The sequence below is a fragment of the Populus nigra genome, chromosome 12 (assembly GCF_951802175.1).
Source record: "Populus nigra chromosome 12, ddPopNigr1.1, whole genome shotgun sequence".
NCBI classification, from domain to species: Eukaryota; Viridiplantae; Streptophyta; class Magnoliopsida; order Malpighiales; family Salicaceae; genus Populus; species Populus nigra.
In genome coordinates this window covers 14,802,855-14,824,897 of record NC_084863.1, presented here as the reverse complement: position 1 = coordinate 14,824,897, position 22,043 = coordinate 14,802,855, and the positions used below count along the sequence as shown (strand labels likewise).

Below are 22,043 nucleotides of genomic sequence, written 5' to 3'. Positions count from 1 at the left end.
GTAAAATAATTTAAAACTCAAACAATATAGACCAAATACGACATAAAAACAAAATGAAAGAAAATATTTAGGGGTTAAATTGGAAAAAAAATAAATTAATAAAATGATAAAAAAAATGAAAGAATGAAAACAAAAATTAGATAAAAAAAACTAAATGAAATAAGATGTCGAGGGATAAAATAAAAAAAATTAAGAAAATGATAGGAGAATAGCAATAAAAGAATGAGAACCAAATTTTAATGAAAAAAACAAATGTAATAAAATGATAAGGAATAAAATTGAAAAACAATAATCAAGAAAAGTATATAAAACACAAAAAAGAGCAATCAAAATTAGAAGTACCAAAATAAATATAAAAATCAAATGGAATAAAATACCTAGGGATGAAGTTGAAAAAAAACTAAACTTCAAAGAGCTTCAAAAGCAAAAGAAATGGTTATTATAAGAATAAGATCCCAAATTGATAAAATTACAAATTAGAGGACACAATCATTTTTTGGAAAAGCTGACATGAATTTCAAGGGCATGAGAAATGAAAGAAAAAAAACTTCTCCGCAGCCCAACCAGAATTTGGCCATGAGCACGCCCCATATTGTCGGAAAAAGGATGATTGGTTGTTGCCAATGCTTCTGTGAATGCAGGATTTTGGCAACAGTATACCCTCATACGTGTCACCCAAAAGGTGTGAGGGCTATCATGCGCTCAACAATTTTTTTTAAATAATATTTGATTACTTAAAATTACTTAACAGTTCTTAATTAAATTCAAAAAATGCAAAACAATCAGAATGAAAAAACTAAAACGCTCTTGAAATTAGCCTTAATTTTTTTTTAATTCAAGGGTAATTATGTAGTTGAATTGTTTAAAAAAATAGAAAAGACAGAAACTTTTTTTATGCATGTTTACTTTTTTTTCTCTCTAAGAATATGACCATGACTTTACTATACATTTTATTTTTCAAAACAAAAGAGTCTATGACTGAAAGTTTAATATTTTTTTTGTTTTTAAGGATGGATTAGTCATTTTACTATGATAAGAAGGTGTCATGACCAATCTATCCCAATGAATTTTGCAATAACTAATGAATTCCATAAAAAAAACAATTATACCCTTAATTGCAAGTTTTTAAGTTTCTTGTCAAGGGTATAAACATCATTTTATTTTTTCAAAAGATAGTAAAATGTGTCTATGGCTTTTAGTTTTTTTGTTGTAATGTTTAAGAGTCTTACCATTATTTAATAAAAATAATAAAAATATCGTTATAAATTATATGATAATATCATAAGTAGAGAAAGTATTTTCAATTTAATTGATGCTAGAACTAGATTAAATTAAAAAAAATTGAGTCAATAGATTTACAATTTTTTTTAACACTATTATAATTATATGTTAATCTTGTTACACTAATGCATTATTTTTTTTATGATATTTTCAAATATTTACCTCCATTTGTTTAACAAAATGATTCATGATATTACTAATGACATGATTTTTTATTTTATTTTTTTAGATGTGAATTGATATTTTTTTTAGTTTTGATAATTTTAGTACCAGGATTTGAGCTCAAAATTATTATTTATACTTATTTATTTATTTTAGATATTTAAATTCAACCAATAAAATTTAAATAAATATCTATTAAGTATGAGCGAACTATAATTATTATTTTGTGAAGATTTGATATTGTAGTACAAAATATTTTTATTTGAAATGCTTTAAAATATTTTTTTTATATTAACACAATAAAAATATTAAAAATATTAAAAAAATATTAATTATTGAAAAAACTAAAAAAATTATTAATTTAATATTTTTTAAAACATAAACTACAACACTCCTGAACATTCACTTCGAAGACTCTCTTTGCTGATGGGTTATGACCCAATATGACTGCAGAAAAGCATGGGCCGACCGATACACGTATACGCTCCTTATGGACCCCATTAAACAAGGAAACAAACCGCCGCACCAAATCCCATCCCTACAGAATTTTCCATTTTTTGACCAATTAATCCTTTAAATCAAATCGGAGCGTCTAATACTATAAGCCGTTTATAATCCAACGGTCAATATCCCACCATGAGGCTCCAACGAATACTTTTTCTCCAACGGTCAAAAAAATCCTTAAAACAACACAAAACCCTCAAAAATCCCCACATCAAAAACCCACACACAAAAAAAAATAAATTCTCTCTTTTCTCACACACAGATTCCTTAAAAAAGGATACAATCTTGATCTGTTAAAAACAAAGAAAATCCATCATTTTGATCTTTCAAGAAGAAAGATGAGTAGTATTCTTCAATACCCGGATGTGGTAGATGCTCCTGAAGTTCAGATATGGAACAATGCAGCGTTTGATAATGGAGAATCAGAGGATTCTTTGAATCTTAAGTCTTCTTGGTGGAATCAAAGTCTTGAATCCGATGCAAGCAAAGAGAATCTTAGCCCAGTTTGTGAAAAATCTTCTCCTGTTTATGTCAATTCTTCAAAACCCATCAAGCCACTTCAATCTAATGCCAATCCTTTTAACTCACAAGGGAGTAATTCAATGAAGGTTGGGCTGTCGAAGATGGTGGAGAAAAATGAGGAGATCAAGAATCATGATGAGAAAAAGATTGATATAGAGATTGAAGAGATCGAGAAGGAGATTAAGCGTTTATCTTCAAGACTTCAAGTGCTTAGGCTGGAAAAGGCAGAGAGGAATTTATCAAAGACTGTTGAAAAGAGAGGGAGGGTTGTGGCTGCAAAATTTATGGAGCAGAAACAGAGTGTCAAGATTGAAGAGCCATTGGTTTCAAGTGCTAAATCGAAGATTAATAGAAGAGGGGTCAGTTTAGGGCCAAGTGAGATTTTCTCTGGATCCAAATCAAGGTTATTGTTTGGAAAACAAGAGATGAAAACTCCTGTTTCGACGCAGAATCGGCGGAAATCGTGTTTTTGGAAGCTTGAAGAGATTGATGAGTTGAAGGCAACTAAAGAGAGGGGAAAAAGTTTGAGTGTTAGTCCGAGATCACGAAAAAATGTGTCCAAAATCCAAGTTCCTAAACAGGCTGTTACTACTGTGGGGTCTAGAAGGTCAGTGAAGAAAGAAGATGGGGTTATTGCTTCAATTCAGCCAAAGAATCTATTCAAAGACGGGGAAAGATCTGTGCCTAATAAGAAACCCTTGAAGCCCGGACGGGTGGTGGCTAGCAGGTATAATCAGATTGGAACAAATCAGTCTAACGGGAATCTAACTGCTAGCGAGGCTCGGAAGAGGTCTTTGCCGGATAATGAGAAGGAAGATGTTAATAAGAGGCGGGCTTCGCGTGGTAATGGGGTGAGTCAGAGAACGGAGAGTGGTAGAGTGAAGAAGAAGTGGGAGATTCCAAGTGAAGTAGTGGTATACAAGGATGATGCTGAGGAGGAATCTCCGCAGGCAGTTTCTGTAGTGACCGATATGTTGCCGAATATTAAGACTGTCAGAAGTGTTGCTGAGACTCCAAGGGACTCAGGGCCGGCAAAACGAGTGGCTGATTTGGTTGGGAGGAAATCATACTTATTCCCCGTCGAGGAGACTGCAGCAGGGGACTCTGTTTGCCAGGCTCTTAGTTTTGCAGAAGAGGAGGATGGTGAGAACGAGTAAATTAGGACTAAAGGGAAGTTTTTCTTCTTCTTTGTTGTCCACACTTGAATTGGTTAAGGTATTTTTCAGCTTTGTTGTTGATAAGCCATAACTCTTGTTATGGAGTAGTAAGGTTGTTTTTGGTTTGGTCTAAATGGGTTGGGACCTCGCAAGTTTGTAGTGTAGTTTCATTGGCCTTCTGAATATATGCAATAATATGATAAGTTTTGTCCATTGCTTTCTGTAATGATTCCATCTTCATCCATGAAAATGTGATATCTTATCTTTCATTCCTTCTCAATGGCTTGGTTGTTTGATCTATCCTCGTATTTTTGCTAGGCAAACCATGACTTTTCTTATACATATATAGAATATGAGGAGTTCCTAGAAAGACCAGCTCCATTATTACATACTAAAGCATAATATAAGTCATTTTTTTTACCTCACATGACATGACAAGTTAAGTTTCCTGATATCATGCATAAAATAATTTTAAAAAATAATATAAATTATATCTCGTAAAAAATCTTATGATATCTTAAATTTTTCATTGTAAATCTTTAAATTTTGGGATATTCAACAACTATTGATTGCATTTCATGTCACCTTTCCAGGGTCAAGAAAGAAGGTAGCTTTTTATGAGCTGGAAAGTTATAGTGCATATAGCCTTTCTGGAGAGAAAATAAGGAATAGTTGAAATTCCTCTCCTGGAGATACTAAATGAAACTAATGAGTGCAAGCAATTGCTAGATTCTGATTAGTAAGATGGTTTCAATTCCTCTCTAGATTCAGCATTTTTTAAAGCCAATGTTGCAGAGTTGAAAAATCCAATTCCTTTGCTGAACATTAGAAATTGCTCGAAAGAACCTCGGAACGATTTAGTTATAGCTTTTTTGGATTGTTTGCAATGGCAGCTTTTTAGATGTATTGATCTTACCACATTTTTCTGCAAGAGAAGTCTGATTGAACAAATCTGGTAATTTTGATTATAAGACAGATTAGTGAAAGTATTAGAAAAATATAACTTGTAGATGTATAATGTCCTGCGGATAATGTTTACGGATTAGATAGACAAGGTAAAGTCAGTAAAGAAGTTCAAACATGTCATATATATAGTCTGATAAAAATAATCATAACTTTAAATTTGACTATTAAATCAAATTGAAATTTTACAAGCCATATTCTATTAAAGGATTTACCAGTTATAACCAACAAGGCTAGGAATAAATTCAAATCAAGTCATAAAATATTGTTTTTGCTTTTTAAAAATATTTTTTTATTTAATTTTGGATTCTAATTATTTTTTCAACTGAACTTTGTACTATGTCGATTTATACCTTTATATAAATAATTAATATATTAATTTTTTTATCACATAAAAATACCTTAGTTTCTATCCGTCCTATGCATTGCCTCAAGCTCAATTTATTAACAAAAATTGTTCACAAGCATGAATGATCAATTACTCGCTCAGGTTAGGTGTACACTTCCTATCATGCAAAATTTTGAGATAATACAGCATGGACAGGAGGCTGGACAAGCCGCACAAGACACTGGGTTTTCTCCACACACTTTAATTTAAGGTAAATTCTACTTTCGTTTGGATAAATATTTTGTTTTTTTAATTGCAATAAAATATTTTAATTTCAAAGTATTTTTACATGTCGTTTCAATATTATATATATATATATATATATATATATATATATATATATTCAACAAATGTAATTCAAATTCAATATAAATTAATTATAAATTATGTAATACAAATACAATACCAAACAAATATAATTTTAAAATTTAAAATATTTTTAATAGTCAAGATTAAATAGATCTTTAACTTAAAGTAATTTAGTTTAAACAAAATATTAAAATATTATGAAGTAAAATATTTTAACACAAATATTTTAAATATAAAGTTAGGTTAATGTTATCAACGCTAATGAAATCTAAATCATTCATTGTTTTGCTCAAATTTTTACAAAGTATAAACATGAAAAAAACAATATGAATATAAACCATATATATTAATAATAAATCTAATTTTAAAAAATTAATATCATTGTTAATGAAAATAGTAATAATAATTTTCAATATTATTATTAATATCATTGTTATTGAAAATAGTAATGAAAAAGAGTTTTTTATATTTGGGTGGTTTAATTAATTAAATTGAACAAGGTTCAATTTGATTCAATGACTTTTCAAGAGCGGAACGGAATATGTGGAATGAAACCGGAATGTTCCGACCGAAATTTAACTAAAAAATCTGGAATGGACCGAGATTTAAAATGAAATAAAAATTATTCTATTTTTTAAATTAATATGAAATATTTCGATCATTTTAGATAAAATAAAACAGAATTAACAACCTTGCTTTAATATTGAATTTTGCATTCGTCTGCGTGTGGATGGCTTGCTTGACTCCATGGTGAAGGGATGCAGGCACAGTTTAGTGACGCGGCTCAAATAGTATTTTATAAAATTTTAATTTTTTTAATTTTTAAAATTTTTTATACAATAATTTCAAAAATAAAAAAATATTATTTTTATATATTTTAAAATAAAAAATATTAAAAATAAACAATTTCGATAATCTTAAAAAACCTCTCAATTTCTGAATATGAAAGGTGGCTTAGGAAAACCCAATTAGACAGCTGGTAACCATTCATGATCATGCATTAAAGCAATTAATCATGTGTTTTAAATTAAGAGAATACTGTTATGTTAACAAGGAGATTCTCTTCTGCATTAATGTTTTTTTTTTCTTTTGGAAAGAGATCTTTTCTTTGATGGGAAAAAGATCTTTATATTTCACAAATGTTATCCTTTCCTATTTTGAGTCCTTTTACACGTAAATGTAAATTCTATACTGGCTAGACGAGTTAATCATATGTTCCATTTAAAATCTAGATCGATTTGAGTAAAAAATAATAATTTAAGTTGCCCTGATTCGTTGATTCTGTTAGAACCTTAAACCTATTAATTTTTTTCTTGAATTTTTTTAAAAATAATATTATTTTAATTAAAAAAACCCTGGAATTAACCCGTGATATCGGCTTTCTCGGGACCAGGTTTTACAGCCATGCCTTTGACAAGTTATAAATTAAAAGATAAAAAGGAAAAGGTCCAGAATATGTAATAGTAGGAGTTAATGCAGGTTCAACGCATAAAGTTAGAGATTTGCAACTTCTCAGGAAATAGAGACCTGTCTCAATTGCAGTTACTCTATTTAACCCTGTCTTGCATGTCAAGTTTCATTCTCTCACAGTTTAAAATTCGTGTTTCCAATTTTATTCCACAATGTTCTCCCTATATAAACTTCTCTAGCTTCTGCCTTAGGGTTTGCTTCTATTTTTCAAGGGAGAAAGAGAGAGCGGGGTTTTACAATGAGAGGGTCTGCATTCTTCCAGAGAGCCTTTAGAACTTTTCAAGAGCACCCTACTTTCTTTAAGCTGCTTATTGTCTCCACCGTCAGGTTACAAATCATAACATATTTTATTTATTTATTTGGGTTTATAATTGTTTGTGTTACTGTTTTTTTCTTTTTCTTTTTTTTTGAGATTTATATGTTCTTGAAGCTTTTGACTAATTTGTACTGACAACACGGTTTTTCTTTCTTTAAAAAGTTTCTAAAAAGTGCGTTTCCAGCATAAAAGCTGTCAGGCACCCTTAGAGAGGTTGCGTTTGGTTAATGTCCAGGGAGATAAGTGATAGAAGTGTGTGTGGTTGGACCCTTGAGACTATCTTCGTGTCTCTTCTGTCTCAGGCTACCTTAAATACAGTAAAACAATCACTGTGTTGAAAAATAACATGTTTATCCTAACCAGTGACTGCAGATTCAAAACTTTTGTTTGTGCATCAAGAAATGTACGCATATTTTTTTTTATCTAAAAACTTTTTGTTGTGATGATGCATGTAATATACCATATGCAGTATTCCATGTGAGAACTTAGTAATAATGTTATTCGTTGCTGTTGTTTTCAACTTATATACCTTGATTCTCGAATTATTGCAGTGGTGGAGGTCTGTTAACGTTTTCTGATGCCAGTCCATTCCAAGGATTGATCACAGACTCATCTCAGAATGAAGGCAAGAAAAAAAAGGTGGTAGTTCTAGGAACTGGTTGGGCGGGCACAAGTTTTTTGAAAAACCTGAAGAGCTCTTCCTATGATGTTCAAGTCGTTTCTCCGAATAACTTCTTCGCGTTCACTCCTTTGTTACCGAGTGTAACTAATGGAACGGTGGAAGCTCGCAGCATAGTAGAGCCAATTCGCAATATTGTGAAAAAGGTTAGAAGCAATAATGACTGTTAAATGTTAAATGTACAAAGTGTTATATATGTTGGTTTTTTGAATTAGTGTTGCTGAGTTATGTTTCTTATTTTTTTCGTAATATTGCAGAAACCTTACAATGTTGAGTTCAAGGAAGCTGAATGTTATAAGATTGATCCAGTAAATAAGAAAGTTTATTGTCGTTCTAACCAATCCTCAACTTTGGATGGAATTGAAGAATTCACAGTTGATTATGATGTCTTGATATTGGCCATGGGAGCTCGTGTAAATACTTTCAACACCCCCGGTGTCGAGGAGCATGCTCATTTCCTGAAGGTATGTTCTGAATTATGAATTTGATTTGCTGCTTAACACCATTTAAAGAAAGTTTGAAATTAGCGGTGTCAGCTATAGCAAAATCCTGGAATTCTTGAATACTCTATCGAATAGCCTGGGAAGGAAATACTAAAGCCATGACTTGATCTCCTCACCCTGCAGGAAGTTGGAGACGCGCAGAGGCTTCGTAAGTCAATAATTGACTGTTACGAGCGTGCAAGCCTTCCGAGTGTAAGCGAAGAAGAGAAGAAGCGGGTGATGCATTTTGTAGTTGTTGGAGGTGGTCCAACAGGTGTGGAGTATGCTGCAGAGCTACACGACTTGGCATTTGATGATATGGCAAAGCTATATCCCTCCGCTAAAGACTACCTGAAAATAACCCTTCTTGAGGCTGGTGATCACATTTTGAACATGTAAGTCAGATCAGTTCTCTCTTAATTTGTTGAGTTCTGAAGTGTGATTAAGACTGGTAATGACAAGTTTTTAATTGATTGATTCTTGCAGGTTTGACAAACGAATTACTACATTTGCTACCGAGAAATTCCGAAGAGATGGCATTGATGTAAAGACAGGATCAATGGTTGTAAAAGTGTCTGATAAGGATATTTCTACTAAGGAGAGAAAAACCGGTGAAATTGTTTCTGTACCATACGGAGTGGTCCTCTGGTCAACCGGCATTGCTACTCGTCCTGTTGTCAGGGATTTCATGAACCACATTGATCAGGTCTGTAGTTCCGCAACCATGAGCATCCTACTATTTCACATTCATTTCTGAAATTTTACTCGTGAAAGACTTTTCAACTAAACTAACCATTGAGGATTGTTATTTGGGGACAGGCCAAAAGGCGTGTTCTGGCAACCGATGAATGGCTGAGGGTTGAAGGCTGCGAAGATGTATATGCTCTAGGTGACTGTGCGACTATAAATCAACGCAAAGTCATGGTATGTGAAAGTAAACATATTCAAAATCTCTGTATTATACACATTGCATAGTGTTTTCTGATGAAGTTTTCAGCTGACTTGTACAATAATGCCCTATGATTTAACAGGAAGATATAGCAGCAATATTCAGGAAGGCAGACAAGACCAACACTGGTACTCTAGATCTTAAAGACTTCAAAGAAGTTGTTGGCCACATCTGTGAGAGATACCCTCAAGTTGAGCTTTACTTGCAAAAGAACAAACTGAAAAGCTTTGATGCTTTACTGAAGAATGCTCAAGGAGATGACAAGAAACAAATAGATATCGAAATATTTAAGAAGGCTCTATCCGAAGTTGATTCTCAAATGAAAAGTCTCCCGCCAACTGCTCAGGTAAAACATATTTTAGTTTTCACTGTTCTGTTGACATTATTCAACCATCTATAGTGTTCATTTACATTATCGATCTTCATTTTATTTTTATTTTATAGGTGGCTGCACAACAAGGAGAATACCTTGCAAAATGTTTCAACAGAAAGGAGCTTTGTGAAAAGAATCCTGAGGGTCCTCTGAGGTTCAGGGCTTCAGGCCGACACCAGTTTCATCCCTTCAGGTACAGTATATTCTCCCACCATTTTTCTTTCTTTTCATTCTTCATAAGCTATGAATTACTTATTGTATGGAATTTATCTATTGTATAGAGGAGATCTAGGAAAGTAAAGGAAATTTTTTTATAAATGATGGAGTTGCTAAACGATTGAAAACGCAATATAGAATACTGAAGCTTTAGTTATGAAATTTCAGGTACAGGCACTTTGGACAATTTGCTCCATTGGGTGGAGAGCAGACTGCAGCTCAACTTCCAGGAGATTGGGTTTCGATCGGACATAGCGCTCAGTGGCTCTGGTACTCAGTTTATGCAAGGTAATGATTCCCTCATATTCACATATATTTGATTTATATCAGAATATTTTCATCACTTGACAGTTCTCCTCCTCTACTTACAGCAAGCTAGTTAGCTGGCGTACAAGAATGTTGGTGATATCTGACTGGTCGAGAAAGTTTATATTTGGAAGGGACTCCAGCAAAATCTGAGACAGCTCAGGACAGTATTTTCTACAACTATTCATGTCATATGACAATTAGACAACAGATTTTGTTCCAATTTTGTTTCAGTCCTCTACTTTATTTAGCCTTGTTTCTTCCAATACTTAGGATATTGGTTCTACCATAATCAGTATTACGAAAAGGCTTTACAACAAAAAGTTACAAGCTCACATTTTGAAGAAAACAACAATACTTTGATGCAACCATCAGAATGGAACAGCATGAATTGATAAGAAATTCATAAGAATGACTTGGTTAAAATGGAATTAGGATTCGCCAATATTCCTAAACAATCCGAAACTAAGGGCAAGTATTGTACCCAAAAGTTTTTTCCAGCAAAAGTTTTTCTGCTAAGAACTTATTTTTTAATGAAACAGTCAGGAAAAACACTGACAAACAAAGATAATTATGTGAGGTTTTGAGCTGAAGGTGGAATAAAATCTGCTAAGAATTGCCTGAGCTTCAGTAGTTGTTTTGCAAGATTCATGCTCCAGAACTCTCAGATTCGACTTGAATCTCTTCCGAATATTGACCTTCTAAGCCAGTCAGATACCACTAACACTCTCGTGCGCCAGCTGACTAGCTTACTGTAAGTAAAAAAAAAAAAAAAAATCAGATGATGGCAGTATGTTAACATTAGAGCAGGTATTTCTGAACCTGAATAAGAGTATTACCTTGTATACACCGCGTACCAGAGCCACTGAGTACTATAGCCAACGGAAATCCAATCTCCCGGAAGTTGAGCTGCAGTTTGCTCTCCTCCCAATGGAGCAAATTGTCCAAAATGCTTATACCTTGCATTGGATAATCGACAGATGTATCGGCATTCTCTCTAAAACTCTTCATTACACTATCAACAAACATAAACAAATGGTGTCTTTGACAGAGAAGACAGTGTCCTTGTTATGAAACCTTAAATTAGTCTGAAGTAAACAAGACTTTTGCACATGTTCATCTGGATATTAAAGCCTCTACAAAAAAGGCATTGGCAAGAAGAACTGATTCATGAAGGGCATTACTTATTACTTAAATTTTTCTTTTTGAGATGGACTACCTTTTAAATTGCCCTGTATATTTCATGGAAAATAGAGGAAGGAAGAACGTCTATTTTGTACCTAAATGGACGAAACCGATGGCAGCCTGTTCCCCTAAATCTCATAGGACCTTCAGGATACTTTTCACATTGCTCCATACGATTAAAACAGCTTGCAAGGTATTCACCTTGCTGTGCTGCAACCTTAAAATTTCAAAAAAGAAAAAAACAGTAACTCAAAAGAGCATTGTTAGCTGGTTGAAAGAAGGAATGAAAGAAGGGGAAAAAATTGAAATTACTTGAGCTGTTGCAGGAAGATTTTTCATTTGAGAATCTACTTCATGTAGAGCATTCTTGAATGTTTCAATATCTATCAGTTTGTTGTCATTCCCTTGAGCACTTTTTAGTAAAGCATCAAAGGTTTTCAATTTTTTCTTTTCTATATAAATCTGCACTTGAGGATACCTTTCGCTGATGTGGTCAACAACATCTTTAAAATCTTTGAGATCTAAGGTACCAGAGTTATTCTTTTCTGCCTTGCTGAATATTACTGCTATATCTTCCTGATAGTGAAATGGAGAGAAAAATCAAATTTATTGAGCTCGTCGGCAGATAACCTACAATAGCATACTGACAGGGCACCTTCTAACAAGATACGCCAAAGCTGGCCTAAGGATACACTTACTGTCAGAACAAAGAGAATAGTATGAAAATTGTCGATAGAAAGAGCTAAGTGCTGGTTAGAACATATAAAAACTGAAAGGCCTCGTATCTTATAGCAAAGAGATGTTATATGTCTAAATTCATTTACCATGACTTTCCGTTGATTTATCGTGGCACAGTCACCAAGAGCATACACACCATCACACCCTTCAACCCTCAGCCACTCATCAGTAGCTAAAACACGCCTGTTACCCTGAGATCAAAGAAATTTAACCCTAATGGAATATCCTATCACGCATTGCTGTGAAGTGTAGGGAAATATGGAGATGTAAATGGTTGTGAGGAAACAGACCTGACCAATTTGCTTCATAAAATCCATAATGACAGGACGAGTTGCAATGCCGGTTGACCAGAGAACCATTCCATAAGGTATTGAAACAGTCTGGCCAGTTTTTATCTCTTTAGTAGAGATATGCTTGTCAGAAACTTTTATGACCATTGAACCTGTCTTTACATCAATTCCATCTCTTTCGAACTTCTCAGTAGCAAATTTAGTAATTCTACTGTCAAACCTGTAAGAAACAAGTAAGCAAGGCTCAGATGTTAATTGATTCTTAATTTCAAAAATCACCATTTGACAGTTGAACCTTCTTTTCTTGGATATGATAAGAGATGTACAACACCTCTTTATCCGCATTTCGAGTACCAAACTAATCGATTCCGGTCGTCTATGTCTCTAGATTTCATTAGCTATGATATAGTGTATAAAAATGCTGCACGTAATTATTCCAAATACTTTCAACAAAATGGAGTTGGATTGAAACCTACAACAAAAGGCCAAGACCAGATTCCTGCAGAAAATGGTGTATCCATCTTCCATATTCAAGGACCATCAAACAGGTATAAACAAAGCAAGAGATATTACCAACTGATAGTGATTGTCTTTGACAAACGCAGAAAACATAACCACAATCATGCTTTAGACCCCGCCAGACTAATTTCTTACTGAAGTGATCTGCCTTACATGTTCAAAATGTGTATTCAAGGACCATTAAACAGGTATAAACACAGCAAGAGATATAACCAACTGACAGTGATTGTCATTGACAAACTTAGAAAATATAACCATAATCATGCCTTAGACCCCACCAGACTAATTTCTTTCGAAGTGATCTGCCTTACATGTTCAAAATGTGATCGCCTGCCTCAAGAAGTGTAATTCTCAGGTAATCTTTGATTGAAGGATATAGTTTAGCTAAATCATCATGTGCAAAGTCATGAAGCTCTGCAGCATATTCCACACCAGATGGGCCACCACCGACAACTACAAAATGCATAATGCGCTTCCTCTCTTCTTCGCTTATACTCGGAAGGCTTGCACGTTCATAACAATCAATTATTGACCTACGGATGTTCTGAGCATCTTCAATTTCCTGCATGATGAACTCGACAAGTTTAGGTTAGGACAAAATAATTTTAACAATCTAATTGTTTTAACATAATGCTCAGAAGGTGAAAAATTCTACGCATAGCTACCAAGTCATATGAACTCATCATGATATTCAATTTACCTTCAAGAAGTGAGCATGTTCCTCAACACCAGGGGTGTTGAAAGTATTTGATTTAGCTCCCATGGCCACAATCAAGACATCATAATCCATTGTGAATTCTTCATTCGCTCCTAAAGTTTTGCCTTGATCAGTACTTCTGCAATAAATTTTCTTCTGTACTGGATCAATCTTATAACATTCAGCCTCCTTGAATCCAACTCCAAATGGTTTCTGCAAGATACAGAAATAACGTTATGTATATGTTGTTTTCCATTTTCCAACACATGGGTGCAGCTCCAAAGCAGCATTTAATCCATGTTAATAGGATCATCACAATTCTTATAATTTCTCCTCTTCGACTCTTTCATGCTGCGAATTCTAGACATTAAAAGAAGCCTTCAACATAATATTTCACTTTAATTCATGTAATTCTGAATGAAGTATGTGCACAAGATTCCAATGCAACAGCAAGTACACTACTCTATGATTTACATTTTCATACCTTCCTTGCAATATTGCGAATTGGTTCAACAATGCTGCGTCCTTCGACTGTTCCATTTGTAACACTTGGTAACAATGGAGTAAACGCAAAATAGTTACGCGGTGAAACTATATGAACATCATATGAAGAACTCTTCAAGTTTTTCAAGAAACTGACGCCAGCCCAGCCAGTTCCAAGTACCACCACCTTCTTTTTCTTGCCATCTCCTTCAGCATAACTTTGGAATGCGTTGGCATCAGAAAATGCCAGTAGACCTCCACCGCTAGCAAGTCAAATTGAAGAGCACATGAACAAAGAGTCATTATGTATGCAAAGTCTCCAAATTATTGTTAAAAAAACCATGAAGCATGTGAAAGAAAAAGGAGAAGAAAAACCATATTCAATCTGTAACATACTCCATAGCTTAATTCATCCATAAATTCCATCTTTTTTCCTAGCTTACTTATTTTATGTTAATTATGCAATGTTCTGCTCCTTTTTCTTTTCTTTCCTTTACTTTTCCAGCCATAGATATACCTTGTTAAGGGAACAACCACATACTATGGTCAAAAACTCTTCAGAAACACATCTCGTAGATCAAAACTCAACAAGATCAAAGAGAACAAAACAAAAACAGATAGGGAAAAAAGTTAAGAAAAGGTGGCCCAGATGATAACCTGACAGAGGAGATGACAAGAAGCTTAGACACTGTAGAGTGATCATTACAAGCTCGAAGAGCTCTCTCAAAGAATGTATAGTACCCTCTCATTGCAAAACCAAACTTTTGTTGCCTCTCTAAACAAAAACTAATGAAACAGTTCTTTCAATCTTGTTTTTCTGTTGCAAAGGAAGAATAAATCCAAGAGCAGATTCTAATGAGAAGTTTACGGATCAAAAATTTGGAGCTATTAATACGTAGTGTTTCTGTGTCACTGTCACAGAACCATACCTTCCTCTAGCTAACAGTTTGGTCCCCTTTTTTAAGAGGTGTAACATATGATTTTAATATATATATATATTTTTTTCATCTCGGTTGATTCTAGGAAATCCTCGTACCAACTTATATGTAAAAAATTTATGTCCCTGTTTCCGCAAAAATTATCTATCATGAAACTAGAAAATGGAAAAGAAAATGTATTATCCCATCACAATTTTGGAATAGAACCTTTATCCACAAAGGGAGGAGCATACTTGCCAACCACATGGTATTTAATATTATTGACACCAATGTTACTAATATTTAAGTTTATGGTAATTTTAGAGAGAAAATTTGTTAATTTTGATACTCTTTTAGCAAGAAAACAGTATCTCCTTGTTGCAAGCCTTGTTAATTTTAGACATCATATACCACCATGGCCTCACCACAGAGGAATTACCAGCAGGCATTTGACCAGATCCTAATTTATCTCATTTCAAAATGCCAAGCACTCTTTTTAATGTACATTAGATGAGTAATATTATTTCCCATATCATTCCCCTATGATCTCACCCCATGATCCCATATTTTCAACCCTTAATTTTAATTTTAATTTTCTTAAGGTGATTTCAAAGGTGTTCTAAAAACCATCCCGGTCTAAAGCCTAGGTTTCGAGTTAGTAGGTTAAAAAAAAAATTTCAAAACAATATTATTTTTTTAAAAAATAACTTGAATCTTGCTCACAAGATAAAACTACATGCCTGGTTTAGAAACCTGGCTGGGTCCAAGCCTCGGGTGGTTTCAGAACACTAGGTAATTCAAAGATATAGCAGCAGCCTTGGACAAGATACATCATAACACAAAACTGAAGACATCAAGAAAATACAAGTCTAAGCCTCGTAAAGTTTGGAACTTCTTTGCGGGAGCATGAGCATTTTTACATGCTCGTGTAAATCAACGTAAGACTTCCATACAAGAAAGAATACTTGTCAGCCATATACAGCATCAGGTTACCAAGGAATCTGTTGCCCTACATGCTATTTTACACCTGGTAAACTAGTAAATGGTAACAGTGTATCTATTTTACATGCCAAAGGAGAGTACAAAGACACAAATTTGAAAGGGAAAAAAGGAAATCATATATATTTATACACGGTAGGTGGAAATGCTGCGATTGAGTTGTGGGAAAACCAGTGACTTTGGGATAGTTTATAGAAGACGCCATTTGTTGTCTCAAATACGGCTTGAATCTCTTCCAAAAACAAATCTCCGAGTCCAATCAGATACCAACAGCACTCTTGTTCGCCAGCTCACTTGTTTGCTGAATGAAAGAAAAGGTTACAGTCAAATTCATGAATGTGGAGACTAAATGCTCACTCAAAGAGCTAGCAAATCTTGAACTCTAAAAGTAGCTGATAATCACCTGGCATATACAGAATACCAGAGCCACTGTGTGCTGCGACCAATGGAAACCCAGTCTCCAGGCAGTTCGGCGGCAGCCTGCTCTCCTCCCAAAGGAGCAAACTGCCCAAGATGCTTGTACCTTGCATTCCAAAATGTCAGCATCTTGGAAGTTAGAAACATGAAGATGGAAAGGAGGCTTGATACAAGTATAATAAAAACTGGTTCATAATGTTCTTATATAGATATTGTAACAGCTCAATAGGAAAAAAGATGAGCACTTCAAAGACAGAAAGCATACCGAAATGGAACGAATGCATGACGCCCAGAACCTACAAAACGCCGAGGACCTTCAGGATTATCTTTGCAGTGTTCTCTACGATTGAAACACCTAGAAAGATAAGCACCTTGTTGAGCAGCAACCTGAAAAAAAAAAGTATGTAAAGAAATTCTTGTATCATATTTTGAAGAGAGGAAAAAAAAATAAGACTGGCATCAAAACGTACAATAGTAGATGCAAGAAAAATACCTGTGCAGTTGCAGGCAGACTTTTGGCCTGTGAATCCACTTGAGCAAGGGCTAGTTTAAAACCTTCAATATCAACTTCTTTTATGTCTTTTCCCTCGGGATCTTTCATCAAATCTTTCACATCTCTCAGATGCTTGTTCTTCAAATAGAGTTCCAGTTGGGGATACCTTACAAGGATATCATCTACCACATCTTGGAATTCTTGAACAGTCAAGGTACCAGAATTGTCTTTGTCTGCAGCTTTAAATATGGATGCAATATCCTCCTAAAGCAGAATGGCATTGCATCATATTCAAATCTTGTCCAAAATTTCACAAATTTATACAATTATATAAAAACCAAGAATTTGAAGCAAACATGAAATCGATGAGGAAATAAAAAGGTAAATGAATTGATAGTGAAGAAAAAAAAAAGCTGATAAAGGCATTCAGTTTGTCCATGAAAGGTGATTCAAGTATTTCAATTACTCTTTAAAAATGAGAAATATTAAAAACATTGGCACGCCTCCCTTATTCAGCAACAAAACACCAGTATTCAATAATTAACGTGATCTACATATGGTATTCTAATGCAAAGGCTTATTTGGGAGTCCAACAGTTAATTTGATTGATCACAATTCTGTATGTTCCACTTACTTAAGAAGTTCCCAAGGAATTCATTAGAGGAATGTTTCCAATAAAAATTGTTTGTTCTTGCATATCCCTATTGTTTTTCCAAATTAATCCCACAGATACATATAATTCAAAAGATATGTGAGTGAATATACAGCATCTCTTTCTGGAATATGTAATATCATAAAAACTAGTAGAAAAAAAGTTCAGTGCACAAATTCATGAAGAGACTCAACATTCCAGCAAAAGAATTGCATATATTGGAGATCAGAGAAGCACAACTTGTTGCTATCTCTGCTTATTTTCTGTATTTCAAAGAAGCAAATGTCTCTTGTTTATATAAACATGCGCACCTAATCCTAACATTTTGCCATCTGTACACTATTCTGATGCAAGTTTTCCATGATTTAGGTTATCAAACTCGATTAACAGAAAAAACAAAGAACAAATCCCAGGATGTATAGGCTGAATCTGCAGCTATTAAAGCATTTCATGATGCAGAATGTCCCCAAGATAAATAAACTAGGCATCTCTTAAGAATTAAATTGACAGGCTAAAGGATTCACCTACCATGATCTTACGCTGATCTATTGTGGCGCAATCACCAAGTGCATATACATTTTCACATTCCTTTACTCGCAGCCATTCATTAGTTGCAAGAACACGTCTGTTAGCCTGCATATGAAACAAAGTTTAAAGTGTAATTAATAGAGTAAGAACAACCATGTAGTCTGACAACTCTGAAAATCTCAAAATAACAGCATGAGCTTGATGCCACTTTACATATTTAAAAACTTGGATCTTAAGTGACTCGGTAGAATAACCTTCATTCATAAGCGAGCATTGTCATAATAGAGTTAGAATCTGCTATATGCAACGAACCTGCCCAATTTGCTCCATGAAGTCCTTCACAACTGGGCGAGTGCTGATACCAGTAGACCATACTACCAGTCCATGTGGTATAGATGTAATCTCACCCTTGGATTTGACCTTCATGGTAATTTCTTTATCAGAAACATTGAGAACTCTACATCCTGTCTGAACTTCAATACAATCTCTTTGAAACTTCTTCTCAGCAAATGTACTAATTCTCTCATCAAACCTACAAAGACAGAGTATAGTAGCTGCTTAGTTTTCAAATTTTCTTCTTGCCCATTTGCTGAGATGCATTTTATAAGCAAAGATGAAGCCATCATATCAGCAATAAACGTACTTCTTTATAAGGAACATGAGGCCAGTTATATGCAGTAATAGTTCCAGTGGCACAATGATGATGAATATGAGAACATCTCACCAGAACTGATAGTTTGGCATTCCAGTGAGTTATGCTCAGAAGCATTATAAATGTAGATCGTGAAAGCTAAAACCTTACATGTTTAAAATATGATCTCCAGACTGGATCAAGGTTATTTTCACTAGATCTTTAACCATAGGATAGACATTGACTAAATCTTCCTGGATAAAGTCATGCAGCTCGGCGGCAAACTCCACTCCAGTGGGACCTCCTCCAACAACTACAAAATGAAGGTTAGTTCTTCGCTCTTCTTCAGTCAGGCCAGGGATGGAAGCCTTTTCAAAACAATCAATCACACTTCTGCGGAGCTTCTGTGCATCCTCCAATTCCTGAAAAGGTCAGTTTCTCCCTTTATAGAAAGAAAAGCCCAAAACCTCGTGGAAGATTGCTGAGTAGTAGATATTATATGAGGATTACAGTGTTACCTTAACTCCACCCTATATAATTAAAATGACCCTACCTTCAGAAAATGGCAGTTCTCCATGACACCAGGGGTGTTAAAAGTGTTTACTTGGGCTCCTATCGCTACCACCAAGTAGTCGTATTCCAGGGAAAAATCTTCAGCACCAATCACGTTGTTCTCAAAATGAGACTTGCAGAAAACCTTGTTTTTTGCAGCATCAATCTTGACACATTCTGCCTCGAAAAATTGAATTTCCCCATTTCTCTATCAGAATAAAATGGAAATTCTATAAGAAAATAAACATGAAAACATAGTGATCTGTACAAACTGCAGTCATATGTTTATATTCATGAATGTGAGTATGAGGTATTTTAGTGTGAGCGTGTGTGCACCCATGAAATCGCTCAAAATTTATCACATGATTAAATATGGGTTCTTGTTATCTTCCTTTACCTTCTTTATAATATTCCTCACTGGCTCTACAATGCTCCGAGCTTCAACTGTACCACAGGTCACACTAGGCAACAGAGGGGTGAATGCAAAATAATTGCGGGGTGAAACAACCTGAACGTCATATGAAGAAACATCCAGATCTTTAAGGAAACTAGTACCCGCCCACCCTGTTCCCAGAACCACCACTCTCTTCTTCTTCCACTCATTCTGATTAAGCTCAGCAGCAGGCGCAGCCGTTTCTGATTGCGAATCAGCATATGCCACTAGACCTCCACTACTGTAATAGACCTCAAGATAGCAGACATATTTGTTAGAGAATGACTGGTAGAATTCGTGAAATTGTAAGTTCATAGTTTACGCAAAATCTATGTGGATTAAAGCAAAAGAAAAAACTTGTGATGAATCCAGAAAATTATCTTTTCAGGGACCTTAACTGCTAGTCTCCTGCTTTAGAAGAGGTAAAGAAAATGATAAGCTATTCGGAGAACTAGGTTCAAACATGGTAGGCGTCATTCAACTAGAATGAGGCCAAGTTCAAAACAAAAAACAAATCAACTATAAACAATGGGAGTTGACCAGTATAAGATTGTTCAACCTAATTTGACAGTATCATTTATCCTTATATGTGTGCGTGTGTGTGTCAAAAAATTGACAAATCATATTGTTAGCTTTCACTTGGTGCCGTATTCTGTTAAAATCATTTGTTAAGGGCACCATTGGGCATCTTAAATGCTCCATTTTGTGAAATGTAGCTATTGATACCATGGAAGCACTCAATTCTGGGAATGTAGCATTTTGCAAATTTAGTTCCAAAACTCTGCAAAAAACATGATACATTGCTATCAATTCAACATATAAAACGAATTCTCACACAAATATTCGGTCAAATTTGATATTTCAAACCCATTGAGTTCCTTTCACATTACAACATCATGAATTTCACTTGCTTCAGAGAGGGAAAAGGTCACAAATTATACTAATGCATCTAAAATTTTCCATTTTGATCGATAAACCCCACATCAAGTTCCTTCCTTGGATCCTGTCACACTAAAAAACCTCACTAATCAAATCAAGAAAAAAAAAGTTAACAATCAAATAAATAACTTACATTGACATCAAGAAACTACATTCAGCAACAACCTAGCTATGTTAAGATCATAAATCAAAAAGGACAAAAAAGGTTGACCTTCAGAAAATCAAACCCGTTAACAGAAGGAGAAATTCAAAGATTCGAGACCCTTTTGTTTGCTAAGTAATCTAGTTTTCTTTAAGAAAAAAGAATGAACCCAGATTGCAAATTTTTTCCCTTTTTCATAAAAGATATAAACCTTATGCTTTTTCTCAGCAACCAAACAGATAAACAGTGTTCCTTTCACACATTCCAAGTGAACAACTTGAAAGGGTCTGTCTGTTTAATAAAAGCTACTAAAAGAACTAAAGAGATCTTTAAAAATTCACGTTTTTTCACTTTTCTTTGAAGAAGTGAAGAAAAGAAACACTAGAAAAAAGGAGAAGTACATAACCAACCTGAGAGTGAAGAGAACAAGAAGCTTAGAAGAAGCAGGATAGCCATGGAGAGCTCTTGAAGCTCTGTTGATGAAGGACATAATCGTCATTTCCTGAAAAATATCTCAAATTCAAGAGGGTCTTGATTCTCGAGAGAGAAGAGAGCTGACACTCAGACACAGCACTGAATAGTGCCTGCTAATTATCCGTAGAGAGTGCTTGGGAGACAGACGAATGCAATCACTTGGCCTTATGCAATGATAGCATAACACATGTACATTTTTACTTAGCACACCTTCTAAAAAGATGGAGGGAATATCGGGTGTTACTTGTGATGAAATTAAAATTTTCATGATCCTTGCTTTGCTTTGTAGTCTGGTTATTAATGTCGGCAATGGACAACTTCTTCCAAAAAAAAAACAAGAGAGAAATTGAGCGTGTGATTTAGCGCGTGTTTGGCAGTGTGGTTGCGGGTGCTTTTCAAATAACTTTTCGTGTTAAAATGCATGCCAACGATATTTTTTCATTTTTTAAAAATTATTTTTGACATCAGTACATCAAAACGATCCAAAACGTACAAATCATATTAAATTTTACCAAAAATAAAAAACAAAAAATTTTCAAATTTTTTGGGAACGCGGCCGCAGCCGCGTTCCCAAACGGTGCCTTAGTAACTTCCTCTTTGAATACCTAACTTACACAATCCAAGCAAAAGTTATTATTTATATATATAAAGTGTTTGTTTTATTAAAAAATCAAATTATATTTCGTATAAAAAGTAATCAATTATGACTCTTAATTTATCTTCAATATATTTTTCTGTTATTTTTTTTTATTAAAATTAAGTGTCGCATATTATGATTATTAAGTGTCACCTCTAGCTTGGGTCGAATCTTTTTTAAAAATATTGTATAATTTTATTTGATCACGATCTAGTAAGAAATTAAAAAAATTAAAATAAT

At 34.2% G+C, this 22,043-nt stretch overlaps 4 protein-coding genes and 1 long non-coding RNA gene across 6 annotated transcripts; 2 read left to right on the top strand and 3 right to left on the bottom strand.

Moving 5' to 3' along the window:
• Positions 1-2,285: 2,285 nt before the first annotated feature.
• LOC133669039 (uncharacterized) lies at positions 2,286-3,626 on the top strand. The gene has a single exon (XM_062089049.1). The coding sequence runs from the start codon at positions 2,286-2,288 to the stop codon at positions 3,624-3,626; it is 1,341 nt and encodes a 446-aa protein (XP_061945033.1).
• A 3,368-nt stretch (positions 3,627-6,994) lies between these two features.
• On the top strand, positions 6,995-10,230 carry LOC133669173 (external alternative NAD(P)H-ubiquinone oxidoreductase B4, mitochondrial-like). Of its 2 annotated transcripts, none has more exons than XM_062089221.1 (10): positions 6,995-7,083; positions 7,624-7,888; positions 8,009-8,215; positions 8,378-8,628; positions 8,720-8,939; positions 9,053-9,157; positions 9,265-9,528; positions 9,627-9,748; positions 9,940-10,059; positions 10,143-10,230. In XM_062089221.1, exons 1-10 carry the CDS (start codon positions 6,995-6,997, stop codon positions 10,228-10,230), a joined length of 1,731 nt encoding a protein of 576 aa, XP_061945205.1. The 2 variants fall into 2 exon arrangements, with proteins under 2 accessions (XP_061945205.1, XP_061945204.1); XM_062089220.1 differs by having other exon boundaries at positions 7,624-7,897.
• Positions 10,231-10,493: 263 nt separating this feature from the next.
• On the bottom strand, positions 10,494-11,237 carry LOC133669065 (uncharacterized). The gene is made up of 2 exons (XR_009833836.1): positions 10,917-11,237; positions 10,494-10,829 (listed from the first exon to the last, which is right to left on the bottom strand). It is a non-coding gene; the product is annotated as an uncharacterized LOC133669065 (long non-coding RNA).
• Positions 11,238-11,299: 62 nt separating this feature from the next.
• Positions 11,300-14,770, bottom strand: LOC133669038 (external alternative NAD(P)H-ubiquinone oxidoreductase B4, mitochondrial-like). Its single transcript, XM_062089048.1, has 8 exons — positions 14,647-14,770; positions 13,991-14,252; positions 13,510-13,719; positions 13,121-13,371; positions 12,291-12,510; positions 12,087-12,191; positions 11,575-11,838; positions 11,300-11,479 (listed from the first exon to the last, which is right to left on the bottom strand). The coding sequence occupies exons 1-8, from the start codon at positions 14,736-14,738 to the stop codon at positions 11,300-11,302; spliced, it is 1,584 nt and encodes a 527-aa protein (XP_061945032.1). The 5' UTR covers positions 14,739-14,770.
• A 1,006-nt stretch (positions 14,771-15,776) lies between these two features.
• LOC133670258 (external alternative NAD(P)H-ubiquinone oxidoreductase B1, mitochondrial) lies at positions 15,777-21,471 on the bottom strand. The gene is made up of 10 exons (XM_062090784.1): positions 21,103-21,471; positions 19,576-19,852; positions 19,180-19,386; positions 18,798-19,048; positions 18,308-18,527; positions 17,996-18,100; positions 16,816-17,079; positions 16,588-16,709; positions 16,309-16,428; positions 15,777-16,206 (listed from the first exon to the last, which is right to left on the bottom strand). Exons 1-10 carry the CDS (start codon positions 21,189-21,191, stop codon positions 16,119-16,121), a joined length of 1,743 nt encoding a protein of 580 aa, XP_061946768.1. The 5' UTR covers positions 21,192-21,471; the 3' UTR covers positions 15,777-16,118.
• Between the last annotated feature and the right edge of the window lie 572 nt (positions 21,472-22,043).

Excerpts from the sequence above, each read along its gene's own strand:
- LOC133669039 (XM_062089049.1), top strand. The coding sequence starts at position 2,286 with ATGAGTAGTATTCTTCAATACCCGGATGTGGTAGATGCTCCTGAAGTT.
- LOC133669038 (XM_062089048.1), bottom strand. The coding sequence starts at position 14,738 with ATGAGAGGGTACTATACATTCTTTGAGAGAGCTCTTCGAGCTTGTAAT. Across the intron at positions 14,253-14,646 it reads CTTGTCATCTCCTCTGTCAG|CGGTGGAGGTCTACTGGCAT; the intron begins GTTATCATCTGG and ends TTGACTTGCTAG. Across the intron at positions 11,839-12,086 it reads TAAATCAACGGAAAGTCATG|GAAGATATAGCAGTAATATT; the intron begins GTAAATGAATTT and ends TTTCACTATCAG.
- LOC133669173 (XM_062089220.1), top strand. The coding sequence starts at position 6,995 with ATGAGAGGGTCTGCATTCTTCCAGAGAGCCTTTAGAACTTTTCAAGAG. Across the intron at positions 9,158-9,264 it reads TAAATCAACGCAAAGTCATG|GAAGATATAGCAGCAATATT; the intron begins GTATGTGAAAGT and ends ATGATTTAACAG. Across the intron at positions 10,060-10,142 it reads TGGTACTCAGTTTATGCAAG|CAAGCTAGTTAGCTGGCGTA; the intron begins GTAATGATTCCC and ends CTCTACTTACAG.
- LOC133670258 (XM_062090784.1), bottom strand. The coding sequence starts at position 21,191 with ATGACGATTATGTCCTTCATCAACAGAGCTTCAAGAGCTCTCCATGGC. Across the intron at positions 19,853-21,102 it reads CTTGTTCTCTTCACTCTCAG|TAGTGGAGGTCTAGTGGCAT; the intron begins GTTGGTTATGTA and ends GGTCTATTACAG. Across the intron at positions 18,528-18,797 it reads GGAGATCATATTTTAAACAT|GTTTGATGAGAGAATTAGTA; the intron begins GTAAGGTTTTAG and ends CTGTCTTTGTAG.